Here is a 26,077-nt window from a genome sequence, read left to right as displayed (position 1 = left end):
GGTATTACCTGCCAAGTTCCCAACAGAACTGAATTCTTACATCAGAGTCTTGTGTATCCGCTCTATGGCATGCTCCAGCTCTTCCTTCTGGTCAGGAACGAAGCGGTACTCGGAGACATAACCTGCAGTGTGCTTGAATGGGTCATAGTCCCCCAGCTCAGCTATAGAACACAAGGAGAAAACAAAGGTCACCTGTGCTTCTTCTCAACCAAAAAAATGCATTATATAATCCACCTACTGGTGCCCAGCTACCCCTCTCTAACCGACGGCCAATTGAATTGGCAGTCAGACAAGAAAAAAGGGAGTGAAAGAAGAGAATACAAAACTATTCACATCAGCACACATAAAAGCAAGAAAAAATTGTCTTCACACATTTTAAAAAATATATAGAAGGTTAGAGCTAGAAAGAGCTAGAAGCCAAAATTTTGACCAAGCCAGCAAAGTTTGAATTCAATGACATTGATTATTTGGCAGCATATGCAAAACAAGTGTAGAAGAAAAGTCTAGTTTTGTAATATCTATGCTCTCATGATATACTGCAATATTACTGGAAGAAAAGTTCCATATTATTGCTGGCACTTTCACATAAACTGGGAATACAAATGGAGGTAAATATCTTGTGAGTCCTAGAGGGAAGGTCTTCTTGTGAAGAATCACAAGCTCTCCTTTTTCAATAAAATATTTGATATCCTGGATATCAAATTCACTTTTAAAATAAAAACAGCATTCAAAAGACTTTTCTTAAAGAAAAGAATATGATGAATAGCCAATGCAATTTTGTTTGACACAACCCAAATTTGTACACATTAGTCATGTCTGTTCGTATGTTGTAACATAATTATAAAACAAATATAATCTTGGCCAGAACTCACATCTACTGATCTTAACTATAATTGCATCTGAGAAACTCTGCAAAAGTTAGCATTTCAATTTTTTATAACCCTGGGTAATATCTGTATACTGGGTTTTTCTGAGAAACATTTCACAGGAGTTTTCTATCCAATGCCCACTGAGCCAAAAACATAGCCAAAAGGAGGCTTCAAGAACCAAGAAGGAAAAGACTCATCTAACTATTGATGTTTCTTTCCCAAATGAAATGCTAGAAATGAAATTGCTAGAAAAAGACAGTGAGCTGCTCAGTAGGGATGTTGAGAAGTCTCACTGGAAAACCTCCATTAAAATGATGTATTCAGTATCTGAGACAGACATTTCTCAGGTGTCTTTGCATATTTGGAACAACTGCAAGCCCTAAATAAAAGGATAAAGTTTTTTATAGAGGTCATGGGAATGCATACCTCCTCGTGCCTGGACTAACTTTAACTCACTGTATGTAACCTTGGCCATGCTTAACTCTTCTCTCTCCCATAATCTTTCTCATTGTTTTCCAACAAAATATTTGATATTAGAATTACAGGAACAGGACACTATACCAAAACAACAGCTCTCACCATCTTACAAAATTACAAATTCAGAAGGGTCTGAATTTATTCCTTTTACTCACTTCTCATAATAAAATGAAGATGTACCATCATTGCATATTTTCCTGCTTCATACTTGCAGTATTTTTTCAGAGAAAGCATGTCTGCTAGTAAAGTGAAATGTGCATTGCAAATAATTTTTCAGAGGATGACATGTCATATTTCTTAGATGGCAAAATAAAACCAAAAATAATTGCACACAAATAAATACTGCCTGAAATTTTAGCTTTTCAGGTGCACATATAATCCACCATGAAATCCTGTATTATGCCCATTCCCATTTCATACAAAGTTATTCTGCCATGTCATTCTAAACTGGATATAAAAGGAGAACTATTTTTTATGTCATATTAAGTGTTATTGAGTGACACTTGTAACACCAATAATACAAATAATCTTTCCTTGATACATATGACTTTAGACAAATCTAAATTTAACACAGAAAAAATTACAGATAGAGGTCCCAGCATGACACTTCACACAACTTTTGCTTGCAATTCTGTTTGAATATAGATCTTGAGCTGTAATGAAAAAAGAATAACAACTCCAGTAGATAGCCAGCTCCTTTCTAATTGATTACTAGTTCTATTAAGCATGCAGCATATAACATCCACCCCTGAAAAGATCTCTACTGATGAATGAATGTAGATAAATACTAAATAAAATTAAAATTCTTCAGGTCAAATCATATCCTCCCGTTAAGTAAACTTGCATTCATATTGATATAATGTAATTTTTGAGATAATGTTGTGTTTCCCAGATTTGAGGCTGCCAATAGCCTTTGAAATCTGAAAATCTTCTGATGAAGGTTTTGTCATACTCTACCTGTAATACAAAGTCATAAAATCTTGAGTACTTGATAAAATATTCCCCAGCAAAGCAAATAATGTTTAGCAGAGTCTTCAGACTGATTTTAAAGTTTCTTCTTTACATTAACTTCCATATTGCTCCTGCATTATCTATTCAGAATGGTCATTTATTTACAGCTCTTGAAGTGAAATCTGAAAACTTCTGTTTGGAAGCGAATGCATAAAGTGGTAATGCTGTCTTCAGTCATCACTTAAAATTAATTACAATGTAGGACTGAAGGGAATAAGCTCTCAGAGGGCCAGGAGAACTTACACTGAATTATGTATGCTCCCAGCTGTGCTGCAGTGTTGATTGGACAAGGTAAACGACCCTGTAGAACATCTTGCTTTACCTGCAAGAAAAACTGATACCTAAAACATAGAGATAAAAAAAAGTTGTTATTTTAACTCAAATTAATATTTCAAAATTATTCCTTTAAATGTGCACATACCATGTACCATAACTATGTGACAGTAAATGCCTGTATTCCCCTCTAAACCACTTCCCCTACTGATACTGAAGAAACAACTAAGATTCATCCAGCGGAAGAACCCAGGAAAGGGAGCACTCCCTATTTTCCAATCCACTTATATTGTGCAGAGGCAACTACTTATGTCCCTAAAATGTCATTTCCCTCTTTTGGCTTTCACAGAGCAGTCAGGAAGTGGTGAAGAAGTATAGGAGTCAGAAAAATGGAACAAGAAATCTATCAAAGGGCAAAAGTTTAACCTCATCACAGGATCAGTGTAAAGGATGCTTGCTTACTCAAATATTTCCTCTCCACATACCAGAGTATTGACTACAATGCAGCAGGGAAGTTTGATGAAGCCCATGAAAAAGATGGATGGGTGTGCCATCAGCAACTAACTAAATCTGTTGTAGCACAGGGTACTACTTGGAATAGTGATAGCAGGGGTGAAAATGTAATTTTCAAAGTCATAACCTGCTTCTACACTTGATAAAGCTGAGACCACTTAGAATGAATCAATATGCCCAAAGCAGATGGAACACACAAGATAACAAGCCATTATATACAGGATCTGCAGTTTTGCAACTTTCCATAATGATTTATTCAAAATCTTTTAAACACTATTTGGATTTTGTTTGGTTTTATTACAAGAGATTTATGCAGTGTTTCACATCATCCTAAGTTAATTTCTTGCGCTGATTTCCTACAAAATGTAAAAATACAATGAAGGTAATTTTTTACCAAAAAAATAAAGGTCTTCCATACAACAATATAGCTTTTCCATTGTCCACTAGTTCAACTTTAACTACATAGAGCCATTCAGCTACTATGCAAATAATTTATTCTGCGTTAGTACAAGTAATTTATGAAAGCACTTTGGAATGCTCTGTAAGTTCAAGGTGCACCTACACTGATTTCAGAAAAGTTTACAAACTGCAGGTTACATGATATCTGACTCAGAAAACTTAAGACCCTATCAAATTTTCTGGGCTTTGTCAGATGAGCCTCTGAATAAAGATACCCATATCTTTCTGATTAATGATTTTCCCCCAGAGTTTGTGCTGTGACAGATGTTTTGGTAGGAATGACCATCCTCTAAAAAATGGTTAAAGTTCTCTACTTCAGAGGAATGGCATTAGCACAGGAATTTCCTGGGAATATGTCGGGGCAACAGAAAGCACAGACACTCAGTGTTTCCTCACTCTAAGCAATACCTCAGTCCTGCTTCTAGTCTATGCTTGCAATCCTACCTAGACAAATCTTCCCTGTATGAATTATGATAATGACCAAGAAGATTTTACATCCTCTGTGGAGTACAGAACATCATCTTTCTGACATGAAGTGCATTTCTGTTGCACACCCATACTTCTCTACAGAGCAGAGCTTGGAAGGAGAGGATGCTAGAAATATATTATCCTTGGAGCAGGTACCTATATTTCTGTATTATCAAAATAAATAAAGTAGCATGGGAACCCTCAAAACACCCCTGCATCCTGCACTGTTAATTGCTTAAGTGATTCCTGTAAGGTGAACAATCTCAATTCCCACTGAAACCACTGAGCTCCTTGGAAAACCAGGCCTTCTGCCTATACCTATAGCTAAAGCAGTCTCATCTTGTGTGCCTATGTTTGTCATGCATATATTAGAGTGCCTAATTGCAAGTTTTCTCTAGCAAACACAGCCAGCAAACATGGCAGTATTAGCTTTTGCCAACAAGCCAGACAGATTCTGCTGCAAAGCAATTACAAATTTGACAGGTTTTCATTATTTGCAAAGAGTAATCATGTAATGGCACAGATCATCAAAATCTAATAACAACAGAGTTAGCTCTCATGTCCATTAAAGTAATAAATACATGCTCCAAAGAAACACATCGATTAGCACAAAGCAGTTAACACATCACTGGAATGACACAGTTAGGCAGAACATTATTATTATTATTATTATTATTATTACTATTATTATTATTAAGAAAAAGAGGGTCTTTAATGCCTCCTAAGTAGAAGGACCTTAAGGAGTCCCTTCCTACCCAAATTATTCTAAGGAGATGGTAATAGGAGGAGGAGGAGGAGGAGGAGGAGTGTTATTTCCCGGAAAAATTAAAAGCCTTCCTTCCAAGATTTTAGAGCCTATGGGAATAAGTGCTCACTAATGTTGAAGGCGGTTGGCTATTCAATGTGTTTCATAGAAGACTGCCAACACCATCATATCATTTTCCTAGGCTGGCCTTCTGTACCACCCAAAGTGCCAGCTCTGCGTGACCATACATTGTCAGGTCATGACCAGAGGCTTCCTAATGACACTGAAAACTTTCTTGACTGGATTTGCACACTACTCAGCAGTGTAGATCACTGGCTGGCCTTATCACAGGGCAAAGGAAGAAATTTAGCCCCCCGTCTCCATCCTGCCTGCTGGGAGGCAATCACAACAGATTCCGTGGCCAAAGTTCCCTTTCCCAGCGACACCTTTCTTTTCCTGTGAGGAGGATTTAAAGCTCTTCTGGGAAAGTACAAGAAAATGGTAACAAATTTCCACAGTACAGGAGCATGCCATCACTGCCAGGTTATGTTCTTTTCCCTGCCAAGTCACAGCATTTTTTATTTTTACCAGGCCAGCCTGGGTCTTGTTAAGTTGGAGACTTCCATTCCTGTTGTGCCAGTTGGAAACAAAAGAATTTTCTCACTCTGGAGTAAGAAAAATATTCTGCCTGTGCTGCAACCTTTGATTTAGGAAATTAAAAACCTTGCATGCATTCTAATGAATCCTCATGTCCCACATTCTTAAGACATCAAAAGACGTATTTGTTAATGCAAGCTAGCACACTAATTTTGTCCGCCTACCTACCCAAATTCTCAAATTTCCTTTTGAACCTAAAGTTAATTGTCCGAGACATTTAATAAATAAAACAGACAGATACCCCCGAAGCTGTGAGAGAGTTCAGATAACCATGTGTGTGTGTCTTTGTGTGCAAGCATGTGTATGTGTTACTGCGTGCAGCCTCATACCTTGCAGAGGACAAGCTTAGGTAAAAGAATCAGAGGCATGCAACTCTTCAATTTCCTTCACATATTTTTAGTAAGTCCAAAAGAAATCCCCTTGAAAACAGTTCTGGAATATGGCCAATAAAGAAGAAAATTCCCTGTATCTATATCTGATATCCAAGTAAACTCTAAACTTGGTTGTAGCACAGTATAAATGCAGCTGTAACAATGCATTACTGAAAATATGGGGAAAAAAAACCCACTATCAAAAAGGCACATCAAGGCCCTTTGATTTTTGATGCGCCAGAGACCATATTTTCTTCTTGGGCTTCCTAACAGTCATCACTATCAACCACTGTGAAGTTACTCACAATTTTCTTACTAGACACCAATGTTCAAGCATTCAGATGTTCAAGAAAAAAAAACCAACCCAGGCACACCACAACAATATGCACCTGCTTGAAATGTATTCCTAGCCTGAGATCAACAAACTATTTTTTATTAAATACTGTACCTTGTTATTTCTTCCTTAAGTTTACATGGATCTTCTGCATAAAATTTAATGCCAAAATACAGAGTGTATGGTGGTCCAGCTGCAGGGAAAAAAAATTGGTGTAAAAGTGAGTGGTCATGAATTGCTAATTGGTACTAATTGTTACTAGTTGATGACAAAACAGCTACTAAGAAGCCTATCTTAACATTTTATTAAACTTGAAATTTTCAGAAAAAATGTTACATTCACACAGCAAATGGTTATGGTATGCTAAGCTGATAGAGGCATCACAGCCACTATAAAATTATACTAATTAATGATACACCACTTATTAGCCTAAAACAAAATTTAAGCACACAGCAGTCCTTGGACAATAATTACACTGTTAAATGATGCCATGTGCAATACACATGTGAAATTTTGATACAGCAAAGAACTGCAATAACAAACTTGTTAAGAACTGTAAATCTGTTGTGACTAGAATATTGCGCCAACTGTGTAGATGGAACATTGTTACTCCATCTTTGTCCTTTAAGTTCAAATTAAATACATACTGTTTATCAATTCTTTATGTTCAGCGAGGGTCTTTGCAGGATCCAGCCAGTACTGTGAGACAGACAATTTATGGAAATTAGTTACTTAACTTTGAAAATTAACACAGAACAATTGGTTATTCATACCACTTAACCTTTTCTTCTCCTTCCCTCATACTGAGCTGACAGGAGGATCTGCACTCTCAGCCCTGGAAGAGAGAATGCTTCTGCTTGTGCTAGTAAAAATAAGTATCAGCTGGCATGAGAAAATACGTTTTTCTGTGAGTGCCACAGGTCTTGAGATCAGCACAGGTGAGATTAAATGCTTCAGTATGGTGGAGAAGAGACAAGACTCTCATCTGCCTTTTCATTTCTCCAGTGAGTACTTAACTCTGGCCATGGCATAAACCCATGCTTAAAATGACCGTGCAGCTATTTATTATTTCAAAGGCTGCCAAAATTTTCCTGAAGAATCCAAGAGGTGGGGGGAGGAGCGGGAGATTTCTAACATTTTATTTGCAAGCCAAAGATGAATGGAATTTCATGGATAATGCAAAGGCATTTTTCAAGCCAAAGTCAAACAGTAAAGATGAGATCATTTAGAGATCCAAGAACCCCAACACCAGGGCCCTGAGAGCGCACCTAGGCACACCTACACAGTAATGTGTGTTAGATACTTGTTAAATGCTTGTACAGATGGATAAACAGTGTCAGCTATAGTTACGCCACCAAGCTGATAAACTGAAGTGCCAAGAGAAATGGAACAAAAAACCAGTGTCTCATTAATCCAGTGCACTTGCACAGCAGTTGCTGACAACAAACCCTGGAGTGGTGCATGCCAAGGCAGCTCTGATGCGCTGCCTTTGCCCTTTTCATCTCCTGGCAGCCCCTGTGACACTCCCCAGTGCTCTCCCACCTGCACCCCATGCACGGGCTTGCAAACAGCTCACCACTGCTGCGGAGATCTGGAGGACCCAGCACCTCCTCACCCAGCTGCAAGGGATCAACGCTGCAAATCCATAAGAAGTATTTAACATTTACAGAATGTGTGGAAAGTGGTAAAAAAATATACTAGTTTTGTAATAGTCCTAACCAATGCAACTATCCATTGACTAAAGGGACTACTTTACTAATTGTTCTTTACAAACACACATAGTATTACTTTAATAATTTTTTATTTACTAAGACTGATTAAAAAGGTACAATGTTATTAAAGAAAATAACTCCCTTTTAAGTTTTAGGTAGAAACTAAATTAAAAATGTTTTAAAGTACAGCATAAATAATACATGGACTCTTTTGACCTTTGTGCTTTTATAAATCTGGCTCCCATACAAGCCAGTTATGTAAGCAGCATGCATCCAAGAACTTTACCACAAATCTGGAAACTTAATTTTTTGTATCTGCACAGGGTTAAGCTTGGGTCAAATTCCATGAACCTGCTTGAAACAAAATATTAACTAGGTAGAAATGTTTGCTGTAGTATCAATCAATGAAGTGTCTGGGCAGAAAGATCTATCAACTTCAAACTAAATATTGGACTGTCTTAATTAGATTCTCACAATCAAGATGTTAGTTTTTGATCACATTTACAACAGGAAGAAACAAAATTTTGGAGAGAAAATGTGTCATTTTTCAATTATAATCTGAAATTATCGAGACTTCCCACAGCCTAAGACAACACTAAGAATTGGAATTGCTGTATCAGATTTTTCCTGCAAATGTTCAGTGCAAAAAACCTCAATCTGCTGAGTTCAGGATGTGCCTATCATGTAAGAAATGTAAAAATTTTCAGGTAATTCTTACATGTAAATGTGTATTTAATGCTACTATCTTTGTTTTTAGAATCTGAAGTTATATAGATTATAGTTATTATGATATCATCAGTGAACTGATCCTGCTGCACTCTAAAAGTTTATTCTTACTACCTGTAACTCACCTGACCATCAGCTTAGTGTCTATTGTTTTAATCCAATAATATTCTTCTAAAATTTCTTGTTTCTACTCAACATTATCAGTCTCCATTTTCTTTCCACTGGTTATCTCATCTAATTTAACACACACAAATTCCCTTTCCTCCTAGATAATTTAGTATATCATGCTTGGGGATGAGTGTAAAAATCCATTTTAAAAAATTCCATTCAACAAAGCACAAGCTAAGTACAATTTGACTTTTTTTCTAAGATCTTGAAGATAAAATATGCTCTACACTGTATGGTATTAATTCCCTTTATTGCCATGGATTACCTCCTACCTGCTGTATCCTTAGGGTTGTGTGCTCAAACAGAGCTTCCTTCTAGCAGGGCAGAAAAACACACCTACATTGCAGGGTGGGGGAATGGTGCAATATGAATAAATATAATGATTCGTCTTTCTGTATTTGTATTTCTCCTCTTAGAGCCCTGGGAGGGCATCAGTATGTGGTACATTCTGATTATAGTAGCTCAGATTAGCACTATCAGGTCAAAAAATAAGAATATTACTGTTGTAAATATTCTTATTGCTGTACTATTTTTTGTATACAGCATGATTCTTTTGGCATTTCACAAATGGGAACACCTTTGGGCTTCAGGAGGACCCTTTCCCTCATCAAATTCTGCTCAGGTTTTCCTGACATATCATGTATTATATTGCTATCCCTGCCTTTTGTGTGCCTTAATAAAATACTGGACTCTTCCAGACTACTAACTAGCTTGGCTATCCTACACACCCCTGGCAAAGCCATAAAGGCAGTAGTAAAGCACCTGGGAGCTGCAGCACAGCAGGAAGCAGCAGCGGGAGTGGCAGGATAGCCCTTCCAGCACCAGTTCACCCAGCCCCTGGAGAAGTACACCCCTGGGCCACTGTTTTCCCCAAATACTAAAGCAATGAGAGACTGTAGTGGGAAGAGTGTGGCCAGCAAGTTGAAGGAGGTGATCCTGCTTCTCTCCTCAGCCCTAGTGAGGCACATCTGGAAAACTTTGTCCAGTTCTGGGCTCTCTAGTGCAAGAGAGATAAGAAGCTAATGGATAGGGTCCAGTGAAGGGTCACAGAGATGGTGAGGGCTTTGGAGCATGTCTTTTATGAGGAGAGGTGGGATCTGGGCCTATTTAGTCTGGAGAAGAGAAGACTGTGAGGGGGGTCTCACTAATGCAAATAAATATCTCCAAGGCAGGTACCAGGAGGAAGGTACCAGACTCTTTAATAGTGCAAAGTGACAGGATGAGGAGCAATGGCATAAACTAAAACACAGGAATTTCCACCTCAATACAAGGAAGAACTTCCTTCCATTGAGGGTGGCAGAGCACTGGAAGAGCTGCCGAGGGAGGGTGTGGAGTCTCCCCCTCTGGAGACATCCTAAAACCCCCTGGGTGTGCTCCTGTGTCACCTGCTCCAGTTGACTCTTCTTTGTCAGGGGGTTGGATTGGGTGATCTCCAGAGTTCTCTTCCAAACTAATGATTCTGTGACTCTGGACAGTTTCCTAAGCCACCCTCAGCTTCTGCGACATATATTCCAGTGATTTGTGTCTCACTGAAAATAGTAGATGGGGCACAGAGTCCTGGGGGATGAGGCAGAAGACACAAATGCCCTCTCCAGGAAGACCCAGCTCACTATCCACATTGAGAGCCATGAGGACAGTATCTGGTGTCAACTTACACTAATTTGGGTGCCAGCACTCTCTGTAGTAATGCAAAAGGCTCAGGTGAAGGTTAGATGATGAAGCACAGTTAGAGATCCTCTGGCACTCAAAGAAAATTGGTCTTTTTTAAAAGAATTTGCAGCACAAAGAAAGGTACTCAAATACCACATGAGAAGAAGCACCACATATAGCTTGTCAACAGAGGCACTATTAGGAAACACTACTGACAAGACACGGCATTAGCTGAACCCATCTGTTAACTGGGCTCTAGTTTTATATAAAGGAATTTTTAATTCATTATTAAATATTGTATTTTAACCAATTATTAGAAGATACATTTTGTTGTTCCTTTGGAGACCTGTCTTGTTCAGAGCTCTAAGCGATATAGATAATGCTCTTCTGACATCAACTTGTAATCTTCCAAAGCTTGATTTTTCCATTTGAATACTGTCCTTTTACTGAGAGTTTGGAATGTCAGTAAAGTGAAATGTGTGTAATGTGTGACCAAATTACTACCCTAGAGACAGGGTCATCCAATTTATGTTTTATCCTACTGTTCGTGCCCCTGCAAGTGCCACCCAGTTCTGTCAATCTCTTTGCTGCATGCAGCTGTTCTCACAGGCCAATAAGTTTGTTGTTGGCTGTTCAAGAAGAGACCATTTTAATGCTACACATTCATACACACTATGTAGCACAGTGAAACCTTGTTCACTCATTAAAGCCCTACTGGTAGTACTAAAATAATTATGATACCACCCACATAAGAGGTAGCTCACCAACACAGCACTTAAAAGACCACCTGGAAGTGCTGAGGCATGCAAGAGTAATGGGGAAAACAACCAAACAATTCCTTTCAAATCCTTAATAAGAAAAATGCTTATTTTGTGACGGATTTGTGTTCTTTAAAATACATAGCTTTGTCTATGCTCCTTTGTTCATCATTCAGTTAAATCTATAGTGTGACAAAAAAACCTGACAGTACAAATAATAAAACTTTCCTTACCACAAGCAATGCATTAATAGGAGCCCAACCCCCAAACACTTTTCTCCCTCTGAGACTAACTCAGAACCATGGTTTTAAAACTAATTAGCAAGGTAACCTTTTTCCTCTTCCCTTAGGAAATCTACTCTGGTCGATCCAAAAAATACCCAATCCAAAATGCAGACCTAGGCTTCTTGCCAGTCATTACTGAACTAATTCCCACAACAGCCCAGAGAGTTTTAGCCACAGTCAGCATGCAACTAAATATATGTTTACAGCTAAAGCACAAGGTGCTGGTTGTTGTGTGAACTTTCCATTATACTGCCCATTCTTAAGAGCTTACAAGAGTTCACTAAAAATAGCAAGCTAACAGCGTAAAACCACACATCATAAAATACATAAAACTACACACAGTAGCACTGTCTGGCTCATTCATGAACTTTTCAGATGAAGGAGCATCAGCTTTTCGTTATCCTTACACAGACAAACAACACAAACAGGCCTTTTCACAATGGTTTGTTACACGACAGCCCAGGTGCAAGGGCAGCAGCACACACTTGGCAGTCCCTGTGGCAGCATCTCCATGGATGGGCAGGAGATGACTTATGACTCCATAACCCTGCACACAGCTCAGGTCCTGCATCCACATGACAAGGCCAGTGTTGGTGTAAGAGCAGGCAAATGACAGAAGTGGGATAAACACCTTCCTAATCCATGGGAAAATCAAGAATCAGTGTCTTCCTGACATTGGGCTGACCAGAGGATAAAGCCTAAAGCTAACATTAAATTTACACCACTGGAGCACCACATGAGAGAAAAAGTAGAACAAAAGGATGTGCCCTAAAATGTGCTTTTGTGTGTCCCTTTCACAATAGAGGTGCAATCCCTTTTTATATTCATATTTTCATACACACCACTGAATATACCCTGTGTATGCTTCTGGAAATATTCCCAGGAACAGCCTGGGAAATAAAATTTCTATTTTATTTACAACCACAGCTACAATGAAAACACTTCTGCGACCAAAAATACCTATCTGCTCCTCATTCACACCTCAAATTCCTCAGGAAATCAAAAGCACTAGTTTTAACTGTCTACCGTTAACTCACAGCTGAATCTGGCTTTCATCTTCATGGAATAAAATGATTAGAAGCTCATCAAGGAACTGAATACATTTCTGGACAATGGCACAGAAGTTAAATTACAGGGAGTGGGGCAGTCTGTAGCTCTCAGTAGCAATCAGTAACCTGCTTAATACTGTTCTAAATTCAGTCTTTACATTATCAACTTCTGGTTAACAGAAGAAATCAGCAAATATTTAGCCAATTCAATAAGTTATTGCTATATATAGATGAAACAGGGTCTTGTGCAGTGCTATCATCACAAAACACTGTAAAATTACATTCAAAACTGTAATGGCTGGACCTAATTTAACCACAGGCCAGGCACTACTCCCTTCATAATTTTAACGTTGTATGAAGACCATCCTGTGAATACAGCACTGGTTCCTCTTGCTGAGCACCCCCTGCTCCTCACCTCTGCCTGCAGCAGTCCAGCACAAGCCTTTGGTGGGGCAGACAGCACTGCTCCAAAACACTACCTGCTTTGGCTGAAACATCTCAGCCTGGCTGAAACATCTCCTTGTATGTCTAAAATGGTAATTTCCTAGTGGAAAAAGCCTCAGATGTGGGGTGAGTCCCTTTCAAGGAGGCCCTAGAGAATATGGGCTTAGGGACACAGAGATGGTTCAGGCAGAATGAAAAGGGCATTGCCCCACGCACCCTGAAACAGGTGTTTGGCCAGTGTTGCAGCAAGTGAAGCAGGCCTGATGCACTCAGGGACACTGCTTCCCAGGCACTGCAGGGCCAAGTGAGGCTGAGCAGAACTGAGCACCAGGCACAGGCTTCAGGGCACAGTATTAAAGAGAAAAAAATATCAATCCTATGTCCATATAATAACTTTTTACTATTTGTACTTTCTTAATTTAGTTTTCAACAACATTTAGCATTTTATTTCATTTCTATCTAAGATGTTAATGGCTATTCCAAGACTTTATTCGAAATAAACAAAAGAAATTATTACTGGAAACCTGAGCCAGGAAACAGTGAAAGTTACGGGAAGTATAACAATCGAATGCTTTAGAGGCAAACAGGACAACAGGGTGAATTTTATACATGGCAAATCCAATCTGCTGTGTCTTTTACTCACCGTTTGATGACTTCGGTCACAGTAGCGCAGCCCAAAGTAATCTATTTCCACCAGGTTTAAGTGACGAAATACGTAGCCCAGGACAACCGACCCTTTCGTTGACTTCTGTGGGAAAGAATTTACAGAGCCTATTCACAAAGATGCTCTGCCTTTGTCAGCTATGTGCAGTGGCATTCATGCATTCAATTAACTTTGTCTAAAAAAAAAAAAAAGAGGCAGTTCCCAGTGCCTTTAACAAAAATTTCAGCAGTACAGTAGAAAATATTTTGCATGTTTGAAAACTAACACTGTAAAATACTATTAGGAAGCTGGCAAGGTAGTTGTTACACAATACCAACAGAAAAACAAACAAACAAACAAAAACCCCACAGTTCTAGTGAACACAGCATTTTCCAAATCCCACTCACCCTTCCAGTACAGACCTGTCACTCAAACTCTGACAATGGAGAACAGGAGGCAAAACTGCCCTTAAGACCTAAATTATGCATCATTAACTTCTCTTTTACTAATCTTTGTAAAGAAGGTTAATTTTATTTGTTTTCTTGTACAATATTTTTGGTAGTAGAAGGGAGAACAGTCCAACACCCTGAATTGAAATAATCCCACTCTTTTCTTAAATAGCACTTCATTAAGTGTCTACGACAGTATTTGCAAAAAATGTTGGGGACAATATGTTCTATAAAAAGCTCACTTCCACCTGAATGCTGCTTATTTGTTGGTTCGCCTGACAGCCAACAAAAAACAGATGAGGATGATGGAGAATAATTACACAGAATGATCCCCTCTCAGAATCAATTAGAGCCTTTGATGATTACAGTCCTAAATTCCACCAGAAAATATGGACATGACTCATAATAGGTTTTGCTTAGCTGCTTCATATTTTATAAACTACTAGACTGTAGTAAAATCATCACAGAAAAAAGAAACAGAAAGTGGAAGCTGTGAGATTTTGTTTGTGCAATTTCATTTTCTAGCTTATGAACAGATAATTTCAAAATTAAAATGGCAAATAATACTGATTAAAAAATTCTTTAACTTAGTTCTGCTGGTGAAGTATCAGTCACATCACAACAGTGAAGGTCTGGGATTTTTTCAGCAGTGCATTTGGTCAGGATTCATATCTAATCCCATGCACAGAGACAATACAACAATTTCAGGTGGCCACTCACACACTAAGCAAGCCATGGCAAGCTAAATATCTCTGGTAGATATCCATGCTATTCACCAGATTTACTATATATTTGCTTAAATTAGGAGATGTACTTTAAAGCTTCTCTTTGTTTAACTCCATCAGACTGGTTGTTTACATCAGGCAACTGCAATTACATATTCCCTCAGCGTATACAGTGAGCCTTAATGATCAGCCACAAAACAGAGGGCAGTCTGGGGGGAAACATGATTAAGGTAAGCAGAATTTTACTACATCTCAATTTATCAAGCTGGATAAAGCAGAGCAATCCAGTGATTTTATCATCAGTTTCATTAACAAGAAGCTGAAGCCAGGTTGTGAGAATAAGGCAAGTCAAGCTGTCGAGTGACTATCAGGAGCACTGCAGAAAAAAGTTAAAAGTTGGAACATAACAAAACACACCTTAAAAATACTAAAAATACAGGTTTGATTACTAGACGGTAGGGATTTAAGACTGAAGTAGTAATTGTCCATGCTCATTTTATTTTTAAATTAGTTGTCATTCAAAAAAAGCAGAGGAGATATCCCACTCAAAAGGACATCCTTATCTCATCATTTGTTTATTGGACTTGATGATCCTGGTGAGCTCCTTCCAGTTGGCATGTTCTATGATTCTGCGTCATATAAGGCAAATTACCTTCAGCATTGTTAACTATTTCCATCATCATTTAAACAGTATAGCAAGGTCTTGGGAACCTAGGGCTGGATAGGCATCTTTAGAAACAGACAAAAGAAAGGTTCAAAATAAGCAAGCAGCCCTGACTCCCAAATGATCCATGCAGATAAATGATGGCAACACTTCTATCTGGGCACTAAACATTCAGAGAACATTTCAGACTAAAGGATCTCCAACATCAGCCACCCAGAGTCGATAGTTTTTGACACAGTTAACCACAGTGAGGTGAGTAAACCCTTGCAGAAGGTAAAAAAAGGGGTGCCTACATGGCTCACAGGACACATTGAGTGGTTCCCACCCAAACCTTGCTCAGCTTCTGTGACTGTGTGAAGTTCAAATCTGTTTTCTTTCAATGAGCTTTCCACTCCTTGTCTGACCAGTACCATTATTTACATCGGTTCGTTTTATTAACAGCACTGAGAAACATTGAGCCACCAAGATGAAGTTGTCAATTTCAATAATGTAAGTATTATTTTACTTACAATAACAGTACACAATCCTGGGAATAATCAAAGACGCTTAAGTCATACAGGAGTTCAACTTACATGACTCTGCACCAGTTTAGAATGCAATTACCCTTCGTGGACGGAAGTCTTCTGCTTCATTCAGTTGAGGAATGCACAAGGAGTTTTTGGGACAGCTTTCCTTCTATGGACCTTAAAGCTGGTGAGTTATCCCCAAGAAAGATGCATATACCTGACCTGGTTAAAATTAAAGCCTCCTTTCTTTCCTTTCAGAGATAAAAGGCTTTTAAACTGTTTTTTACTTATACTGCTAGGCAGATAGAAAACATAAAGGCCTGTTAATTTATTCTCTTTTGACACAGCTCAGTTAACACTTCAATAATTGCAGGTCCTGCAGAAACAGGTGGTCTGACTGAGGAAAGGCTGAGCAAACCCATCCAGCTTACAATGGCTGGGAGCTCTCCACCTCTACAGCAGCAAGGTGCTCAGTGCTTTGGTTACCCTCAGCCAAAACAGACTGCATGTTGTAGTCTCCACAGCCCTCTCTGCCAATCCCTTTCACATCCTTCAGCACAGCCTGCTGAACACAAAGAAGTGCTTTTCAAGGGAACAGCCAGGATGAGCCAGGACCTATTCTCACACCCTTCAAACCTCACCTTCCTTAACCTCGTATTTTCCCAGCACCGGGGAGCAAACACTGACCCTTGCTGAAACCACTGCATACTCATTTTCAGTTTAAGTTCTCAGTTTTAGCCGCATGATTTCAGGGTTTCATGCAAGCAATTTGCATCTTCAAGTCAAATCAAGAAAGAAGTTTTGCTGATGAATCCCTTAATAACTGCTTCTCAGTCCTGAAACACATTTTTACAGCATTTGCTCATAGTTTTGCAAAGTAAGAGAAACTATCTTATTTCCCCTGATAAAATTACAGCAAAATTCAGCAAAGCTGGAAACCAAAACTATCAAAGACATTAACAGGATTACATTCACATCATGTGGCATTGCAAAAATTATATAATCTGCCTTGCATTAAGCTCAGACTTGCAAAAGGTTTGTATTCTTAGGGGTAAACCCAAGTACATTTGAAAATACCATCAGCAATGCTTTCAAGAGAGAACAAAGAATTGTTTCAATGAGTCATAACATCTTGCTTTACATGTTAGCACTGTGGCTTCATAAACCAGAAAGGCAGGTTTATACTGGCTAAAGGACAGCCAGAACATTCAGGAGGAGGCTGATTTAGCTGTTGTTTTCTTAATCAAATTGAAATTATTCTTTTAAAAGCAGTACATAGGGTTCTGTGTTTTAACATATTCATATTACTCTATATTTAGACATCAGAAATTCTTCTATTTCACACAACTCACTGCTTTTTAGCTCCAGTGAGGTTTTTCTTGTTGGGTAGTTTTAAATTTTCTCTCTTGTGTTGTACAGAGCAGTGGAGGCCACATCAGAACTATTACTGACACAAACTGAATTTAAAGAAAAAATCTCCGCCCCATTAGGATGCTAGTCCCTCTGTTGAAAAGTGCTATAGGTAGTGAAGCTTCTTGCTATTGTCTCTTTTAGATCAAGCAAACATCACAGTGCTTTTCTCCCAAAATAATTCAATCCACACACTCTACATCTTACAACCCAAAAAAAAAAAAAAAAAAAGCTAAGGAAGATGCAGGATTCATGAGCCTTTGCTCAGAAAAAGGGCTTAGAACTTAGGTTGAACATAACCTTTGCCTTTTGAGATGCCCATTAGAGTCCCCCCTGATGCAGCATGCTTGGGAGACCAAATTGTGGTATTTGCCCTAGGTAAAGGTTACTAACGAGAAATTAAAATTATGCACAAAGGCAGCACACAATCTGCTGCCTTCTGAGAGTGAGCAGACACTGAGCAGAAATAGGTGTCTCCAAACAGCATTTTCTCACTTTTCTCTTTAGCCTATTCTTCCTCCTTACCTCAAGCTCTGAGAAGACTAGACACCACTGCAATTTTTCATCACCTTCCCCTGACAAAAGCAGCAAGGCATGAAGCTCTGAAATCAAAGTTCTTGGTTTTTAACAACGAAGACTGAGGACCCCTTTTTCCCACGGCAGTATGCCGACCAGGCCTCAATTTGCATACCATGTGTTTAAGCCCAGAAAAGTCTTTAAATTAAAAATGCTAAACATTTACAAATATTCACCCAGACGAAACAGCTTAACCTTAATTTCCAGAATGCATGTCCAAACAGAGAAGAATTTACATTAGTGCTATTTTATATGTGCAAGGCATTCCCCAGCACAATCATATAACAGAAGTAAATACTTTGAGGAACTGAGAATTTAACGAATACAAATGAAACACCACAGGCTGTCCTAAGTATACATCATTAAAATGAACCATCCAAAAAGCATTAATCCATCCCTGCCTCTCTGCTTGTATTTCACTGGCAGCAGACATGCCAACATATTTTCAGAGGTTTTTGTGTCAGAACTCCTTGCAGTCAGAACTCTGCAGAGGCAGACCTCCCTATCACTGTTGCCAAGAACTTGACACGGTGTCTGACCTGCCTGGATGTTACAGATAACTTAGAATTCTAAGTGCTGTATATTAAGATACCTGTAAATCAGTTTAGCTTTCACTAGTGGTCAATCCATTGCATTCCAGTCAGAAAACACTATTCTAGAAAAAATGTCTGAAGATGCACCATATTTTTTGGTTTTGCAATTATTGTATCTATCACAAATTCATCTGCTCAGAGGCAACCTCCTTGTGAGAGGGATACATTCCTAGGAGCATGGGCTCCAGCCAGTTAAACATTTCCCCTTGTAACTACTGGCTGGAGTGCACTTTGAGGCACTGTCACAGATAGATATAAGCTAATTTACTTGACTCTGAAACACAGAAGAAAATAAGTTAAAGAAATTATGCTTTAAAAATGTTTGGCTTATGGGATATCGGTTCAGTGGGGTCCTTTTTTGGGGAGAAGATGTAAGCAAGTATATTTATACTTACATGGTATAGCAATGCAATTTGGACTTGCACACACATTAAAAGGAATGCTCTAAGCACTAATCAAAGCCCAATGAAGACAACAAAGGGCAAGTAGAGCAAGCAAATATGTAATGGGAAGACAAATAAATTTTGGAAATGTAATTGAATACTTACTAGTGCTTTAAAATTGATCTCTTCTCTGCAATGAATGATATTTTACAAAATGGCAGCAACTGGTTCTGTTTAGAGGAATTCTAGCCATATAAATTTTATTTTAAAATCTATCCTCTAATCTTTCCCCTGATATTAACATTATCCAGTTCATTAGCATCTACATTCACCATGATGACAGATGAGTTAAGCTACCAACAATAATGCATTTCAAGTTTTCACAGAAAAGAGCTTCTCTGAAGAACTGAATACCAATGAACATTTCCATCATTCTAATGTACTTTGAATAAATCTACACCTAAGAAAGGAATTGTGACAGTAATAATGAAATTAAAAAATAGAGAATACAACCACTCATTGGTAATGGTGAAGATGTAGGTTGCTATTGTTTTTCTACTTTTTGAAACTGCTCTTCACTCACAGCTGTGTGACCTGGTGTACCTTCTTGTCAGGAGAGGGCCCTTTACTCTGGGAGGTGAGCAGCTCCATGGTACAGCACTTGGTAGAAGAGTTACCCTGACAGAGAAAGGATGCTGTACGTACTTTTGGCGCATTCACTCTAAATAAAGTAAGCATCCCCTGTTTTTTAGGTGAGTTTCATGACATGGTTTCTGCAGTCATTGAAATCTTTCTTGGAATCTCTCATATAAACTTGATGCAATTTTAAAAGTCTGGGGTTTTTGCTGCTGCTTATTTTTTGCATTCTTGGTTTGTGTTTTGTCTCCTTTTTAGATATTTTGCCTTATTTATTTTTCTTCCTTTATTTGTTATGTTTTATTATGGCAATATTTCTCATGCTGGTTCTGTCAACTAACATGCAAAATATCAGTTGAGGAATAAATACATAGGTATAATCTCTCTTGTATCAGTCATCTAGTCCTGGCATATTTGGTTCCATTCCTCCTATTTGTAATTTTGTGATTTCTGCCTTTTGCCAAAGAGAGGTACTTGAGGTACTACAGCCTCAATTCTAACACCCTATCTTTTCCTATGGAAAGATCCATCCATCCGTCCACTTAAACACCTCTTTTAAATTAGGTGTTGCATGCATTTTCATGGAACATATTAAACTGATTATGCAAAGCAGTTTTAGAGCACAGGGACTAAAAATTTAAATATGTCACTTTGCTTAACTGCTTTAAGTGCAACTGACAAGGGAAAGTGTCAGTAAAGTGTTGAACTCTAAAAGGCTTTGCAGAAAGAGAAATGTTAAAAATTAAGGACTAGACACTCACTCTGTCAAACTGCTCAGGGATTTTACTATCTCTTCAGCTGTTAAAGAAGTAATGAAGTTATATTCTCATTATAAGAAGTTGGCTCAAACTATTATCTGGCAGAATGGTTAGAAGGTTTTCTGTGTTAGATTGTCTGGGAAACTTTTAGGAGCAAGAAGAATGGGAAGGAGAAAACGTCAGTGAACATCTTGCCAATCCTTTATTTTGCCATTTTTTCATTCAGAATGAATAGCTGTACTGTCAGAGCTGAGCATACCTGCAGAAGCTTGTTTGTACAGAGCTCCACTAGGCTGAGCAAAAAACAAACCACCTTCTCATGCTCTCTCTCCCTCAGCAAAACCCCAATTTGTTGCCCTGCTTACCACCTGCTCTCAGCCTTGTTAACATCTTTGCCTTCAAGTTGCTTCTTCTTTTCTTAAGATAATTATTTCTGCTGCTCTCTGGCTTTTACCTGTGTCATCCCCTTGTTTTTCTTCCCCCTCCTTTAGTCTCCATTGCTTGAAGTCTCATCAGTGTTCTGATCATGAAGTCAGCAACTTATGATGGTAATTCCCAAGTAGATTCTCAATTAATTTTTTAACTCTTTCTTTCTAAATCCCCATTTTCAAGAGTAAGGGCTACAACATATAGAACACAGAGACTTAAATCTTCACCTTCAAGTCAATTCACACCTTGGAAACCTCTATCAAGCTGTTATTCTTTTTTAATAATTTCTTATATTTTCCTTGTTCAAAAGCAATGCTGCTAGCATGATTTTGTTTACCATCTGATTCTGTAAATTGAACTCTCTCATCAGTCAAGAGATATTACAAGAGAAAAAAGTTACAAGAAGAACAGTGGAACCTTCTCAGATGCAAAACCAACAGAAAGGACAAAGAGAAGGTATGTTTCTTGATTGGACAGAGCCACCTTTTCTCCCTAGCTCTGGCATAGGTGACTCAGGGAAGAAAGAGAGGGGGAAATGCAAAACCAAAATAGTAGCTCTCCCCATTCAACAAGCCTTTCAAAGCACACAGATCTTTGGAACTTTCCTCTTCCACCACAAACCTGAGGGAGTCCTGCCCACCACAGAGCCACTCACATCCCAAAAAGCTTTTCGCAAACACTTTATGATTTTTAATATTTAAAAGTTTTCTTTCCCATTTGATGAAGTTCAAATTCTTATTTGGCCTGACACCACCTAGTTACTTACTTCTGCAGTGGTGACAGACAGAAGGCAAAGGAATACATATATTATCCTGAAAATTGTACACATGATTTCTGTACATCTTTGATAATTTGGCTGCCATGGTGCATCCCAGAAAACTGATTCATTATACTGGAAACTTAATTCCTAATTTCTCAAAATAAACATCTGGAATTTCATATTTTTAAAAAATTGAAGATCGACATTTTTTAAAAAGTCTCCATTTTTGTTCAATAGACATTTCCCATTAGAGCAATGGAGAATACACTGCAAGTATATTGTTCTAAAAATAGTTTTCCAAAGATTCTCAATAACAAATGCCAAGCACAAAAAAAAGCAGTCAACATGTTTGCACCAGGACAAGAATAAGTTACCCATTAGCAGGCCATAATGGCTGCTAATGGGGAACTCTATACACCTGCATTCTTTCCTTCCCCTTCTAGAATTTCTGGCTGTCCGGAAGAGATGTTATCCAGTGCCACACACTGCATGGGCTCATATTACCATTTTTCTGGTGCTGGGCGGCGTTCAACTTTAACAGGCTTGACTAAAAAAAAAAAAAAAAAAAAACCACAACATAAAAGCCCGTGCATGGGAAAGGAAGGACGCTCACGGAGCCGCGGCAGCAGAGGGGGATGAAAAGGAGGTATCCATCACAGCTCCCAGCTCTTGTCACCCTCTGCTAGTGCTCCCTGGCCCCTCACACCCACACTCACAGCCAGAGTGCCTCATTCAGCTGTCAATCAATTCCCGAATCATTCAGCTGTCAGTCCTCGAATCGCTGCAGATTCCAGCCCTGCATATTCAGATAAAATAGAACCCAAGACAACCTCTTTTTTTTTTTTTTTTTTTTTTTTTTTTTTTTTTTTTTTTTTTTTTTGTGGAATGATACCCCTGCACAGAAATAAACACAAAACGCAAGTGTTAAAATGGCAACACACGCAAATTTAAAGCATCGAGAGAACCTGCCAACCATTAATTCATTCTTTTGTGTGAATGTGGTAGTGTCACCACCAGTTGTTTCCCCTCCCCCTGCAACTCACACAGGACTATCACTGTCTCCTCCCTGGCATCATTGCTCATCCCTGGCTGCCAGTGCTGTGCTCCTTAATTAGATCTACCCATGGTGTAACCCAGGGGGTTTTGCGTGCTTTCTCGAACCACTTCCCAGTTCCTTGAACTTTCCCACATGCTGCCTCATTCCACAGAGCACTAACAGCACCTTCCATGCTCACACCCCCTTGTCGCAGACACTGCTGCTTCCCCCAGCCAGACATCCGCACTGGTTCCTGCGGATTGCACTGAATCCTCCCTCCACCACTCCGACCCACCTCCAAACTGTTTCTTCACTCTCCCCTGCCGACTTTGCCCTTGTCCCCACGTGAATCAAGATAGGAAATTTCTCCACACTCTTATATTGTGGGACAAGTAACCCAGAGACACATTTGACGGCTCCATATGCAAGAAAATTGTTTTCAGTTTTGGTGCCCAAACTCAACCATCAGGAACACCGGGACCTGACAGGGCCAGTGTGAGATAGCATCCTAACAGGACTTCACTGATAAAGTCTGAGGAAATCTCTCCTGAGAGAGATATTCCAGCATCTTAAATGGGCTTATTTTAGGCATATCTTAAAAAAAAAAAAAAAAAAAAAAAAAAAAAAATTGAGAACAATGTATCTCTGGCGTGGTGATCATGTTGACAGCAATTGTAATCTCTTTGCTCCAAGAGTTTCTCAGATGAAAGTTGCCTGGTTTTTCTTTTCATGGAAATAGGTAAACTGATTTGAAAAAACATTATGAAATAATTCATTGTAGAGTTTGAAAACTGATAAATAGAAAACCTACAAAGAGAACAACCAACTCCAGTAGGGCTAACAACGCTCTCCCTTCACATTCTCTTCAGCAAAGTTCTCCTACAAGCTTCTCACACTGACTTTACAGCTATTTCCTCAGAGATTTCATTAAAAAGTCAATATTACTCTGAACAAGCTCTTGGGCAAGGAACTGTAGTGATAACTCCTCTATCTCCCTATGAAAAGGTAATGCACAAAGTATTCTGTGTGACTTCAAGGGAAACTATGGCATATTTTAGTGAGATTTTCTTTCCCTGTGACCTCCATTCTTTTTCCTTTCAGCAATTAAACTTCTCAAGTAGTGACTTGGTGTTAATCACAGTGATTCAAGCAAGGACACTACTTTCTCACTGCTTAGTCCTCACTGGATCCCTAAAATGGGTAGTATATTTTGAAGTGCCTTTATCTGATATAGGAACTGCACAAACCAGAAAACACAATTTACGTGTTCACATAGTCATCAATAAAATGACCACAATCTCTTTATTTTTAAGAGATGTTTAACATACCAAGGTTGTTGGGGAAAGATGTTTTTAACGTGAGGCTACAAACCAATTAACTGCTATACCTTGACTTGAAACCTATTCCTGCAGAAGATTTTAATTAGCTGATATGGAACTTTCAAGAAACACAGCATTTTATACATGGTCTAATATGTTACGTAAAGCCCCCTGGTTCTAGCCCGGATGGTTGGCTGGAGGTTTCTCCGGGAACCAGCTCTGGTGACTTCAACGAGAGAGACCGTTGATCCAGTTGTCCAGAAAAACAAGTTTAATATAATAAAAAAACAACAGACTAAAGAGTGTACACAGTATAAGGAACAAACCAGAAAAAGCTGAGGTCCAGGGTCTTCAGGGGTATTTATGTATTTTGGAAAGGGGAGGGGTTAAGGTTGGGTTTAAACAGAGGATCCAATAGGTAAACGTGATTCAGAATATTACAATTACTGCAGCAAAAACTATCCTATGGCAATACAGAGAACAAGGAACTTTCCAATAACTATTTGCATAACAGAACTGGAGAATCCTGGGTATCAGATCCTGTCTGACTCACAGAGAGTTCTCCCATGGCTTCAGATTGAAGCTCCCTTCATTGTTCAAACTGACCCCAACAGATATGTATGATATGTACTTACATAGATGAGAGTTACATTTTTATACATGGCGGAAGCTTACCTATGTAAGTTAACAAGAACATTCCATATAATGAAAAAAAAAAAAAAAAAAAAAGGAAAAACCACTCACCTTAATTAGCATCTCTACAATACATCTCCATGAAGGAGAATATAATGCCATTATATACAAGTGCAAATGTGGATAAATTTCTTTACTGCCATCTTATAGGCAGATTAGTGATAAGAATAGTATAAAGATCTATACACAAACATGGCACACATAATTTTGCAGAACCAGATCCTTCTTTCTTTATATTTAGTACAAAACCAACAAATATGTCTGCACATTAGCGGAAGTTGCAGAGATATAAGCAGTTAACCCCTTAATGCTCATAGTCTCAGTATTGTGACTCCACTGAAAAAGACATCTTTGCAGTATCGCCATTATCACACTAACGAGGTTAGTTAATTAAATGCCCTAGGCATTCCACCCTTTCCTATCTGCTATACTTTATGAGTCCACTTACACATCTCAAGCAAGAAGGAAAACAGTTTTTAAAACAGCTTGCTGACTATGGACATGCAATCACAAACTTCACATTAGGGAAAAAAAAAAGTAGTTGATTATTACCAGAAGACAACAAAAATCTCTTTAAATTTTTCACTGGTGATGTGAAAATAACTCATTCAGATTTACATAAATGTAAAATTCATTACTGACTTTTAAGGCAGAGAATTTTAGATTAATGTTAGAAAGATTTTAAGCCTTTAGCCTAAAATTTGCTCACAGTGGAGCTACTGGACTCATGAGCTTAATCACCTTTCTTTGGACCCAAAGAGCACACAGGTCCCAGCTATCTCCCAGTAATCAGACTAAAAAACTGATGACTGCAAGAAAAGCAAACTAAACTTTGAAACTGAAGGCTGATTGTAAAAACTCTTCTGTTTAAATCCTGATCTTGCAGGCAAGCCACTGGTGTATTGCCAGGAGTCTCCAGCAGAGGATCTCCAGTTCTGTTACAGCTGTATCCTGCCACAGAGCACTGGATGAACCTCAAATGATCATGTTTTAAAGGAATTATTTTAAATACTGCACATGCCCAACACAATTCTTTCACTGCAGGCAAGTCATGACATGTTCTGCAGACTAGACCATTGCATTTCAAACAGATCACCACTTTAATTTTTAACTTGCTCAAAACGTACTTGGTTATGTCCAAATCTCTAAGGCAAAATTACCCATCTCTGGTCTGTGTTGAATATGAGACTTTTGGCAGCATTACTTTTGTTTACAGTAAATTTAGCTTAGTGGATGATTTGGACAAAATCCTATTCACTGAAATCCAAATGTAAAAAAAAAAATTAAAAAAAAAAAAAAAAAAAAAAAAAAAAACAAAAATCTCTAAGGCAAAATTACCCATCTCTGGTCTGTGTTGAATATGAGACTTTTGGCAGCATTACTTTTGTTTACAGTAAATTTAGCTTAGTGGATGATTTGGACAAAATCCTATTCACTGAAATCCAAATGTAAAAAAAAAAATTAAAAAAAAAAAAAAAAAAAAAAAAAACCAAAAAAAAAACCCCCCCCCCAAAAAACAAATTTTTTGC

General features: G+C 38.4%; 1 protein-coding gene across 1 annotated transcript in view; it reads right to left on the bottom strand.

Annotated features, from left to right (window-relative positions):
* Positions 1-26,077, bottom strand: part of EPB41L4A (erythrocyte membrane protein band 4.1 like 4A) — a 117,731-nt gene that overhangs the window by 55,160 nt on the left and 36,494 nt on the right. Inside the window, exons 2-6 of the mRNA XM_041472707.1 lie at positions 13,612-13,716; positions 6,825-6,876; positions 6,292-6,370; positions 2,601-2,698; positions 41-161 (exon numbers count right to left, since the gene is read on the bottom strand). Of these exons, the coding sequence (XP_041328641.1) occupies positions 41-161; positions 2,601-2,698; positions 6,292-6,370; positions 6,825-6,876; positions 13,612-13,716 (455 nt within the window). The remainder of the gene's footprint in view (positions 1-40; positions 162-2,600; positions 2,699-6,291; positions 6,371-6,824; positions 6,877-13,611; positions 13,717-26,077) is intronic.

The sequence above is a fragment of the Pyrgilauda ruficollis genome, unplaced genomic scaffold, assembly GCF_017590135.1.
Source record: "Pyrgilauda ruficollis isolate IOZ18807 unplaced genomic scaffold, ASM1759013v1 scaffold299, whole genome shotgun sequence".
Taxonomy (NCBI): domain Eukaryota; kingdom Metazoa; phylum Chordata; class Aves; order Passeriformes; family Passeridae; genus Pyrgilauda; species Pyrgilauda ruficollis.
Note: the sequence above shows the minus strand (reverse complement) of the source record. Positions and strands in the feature narration are given on the sequence as shown.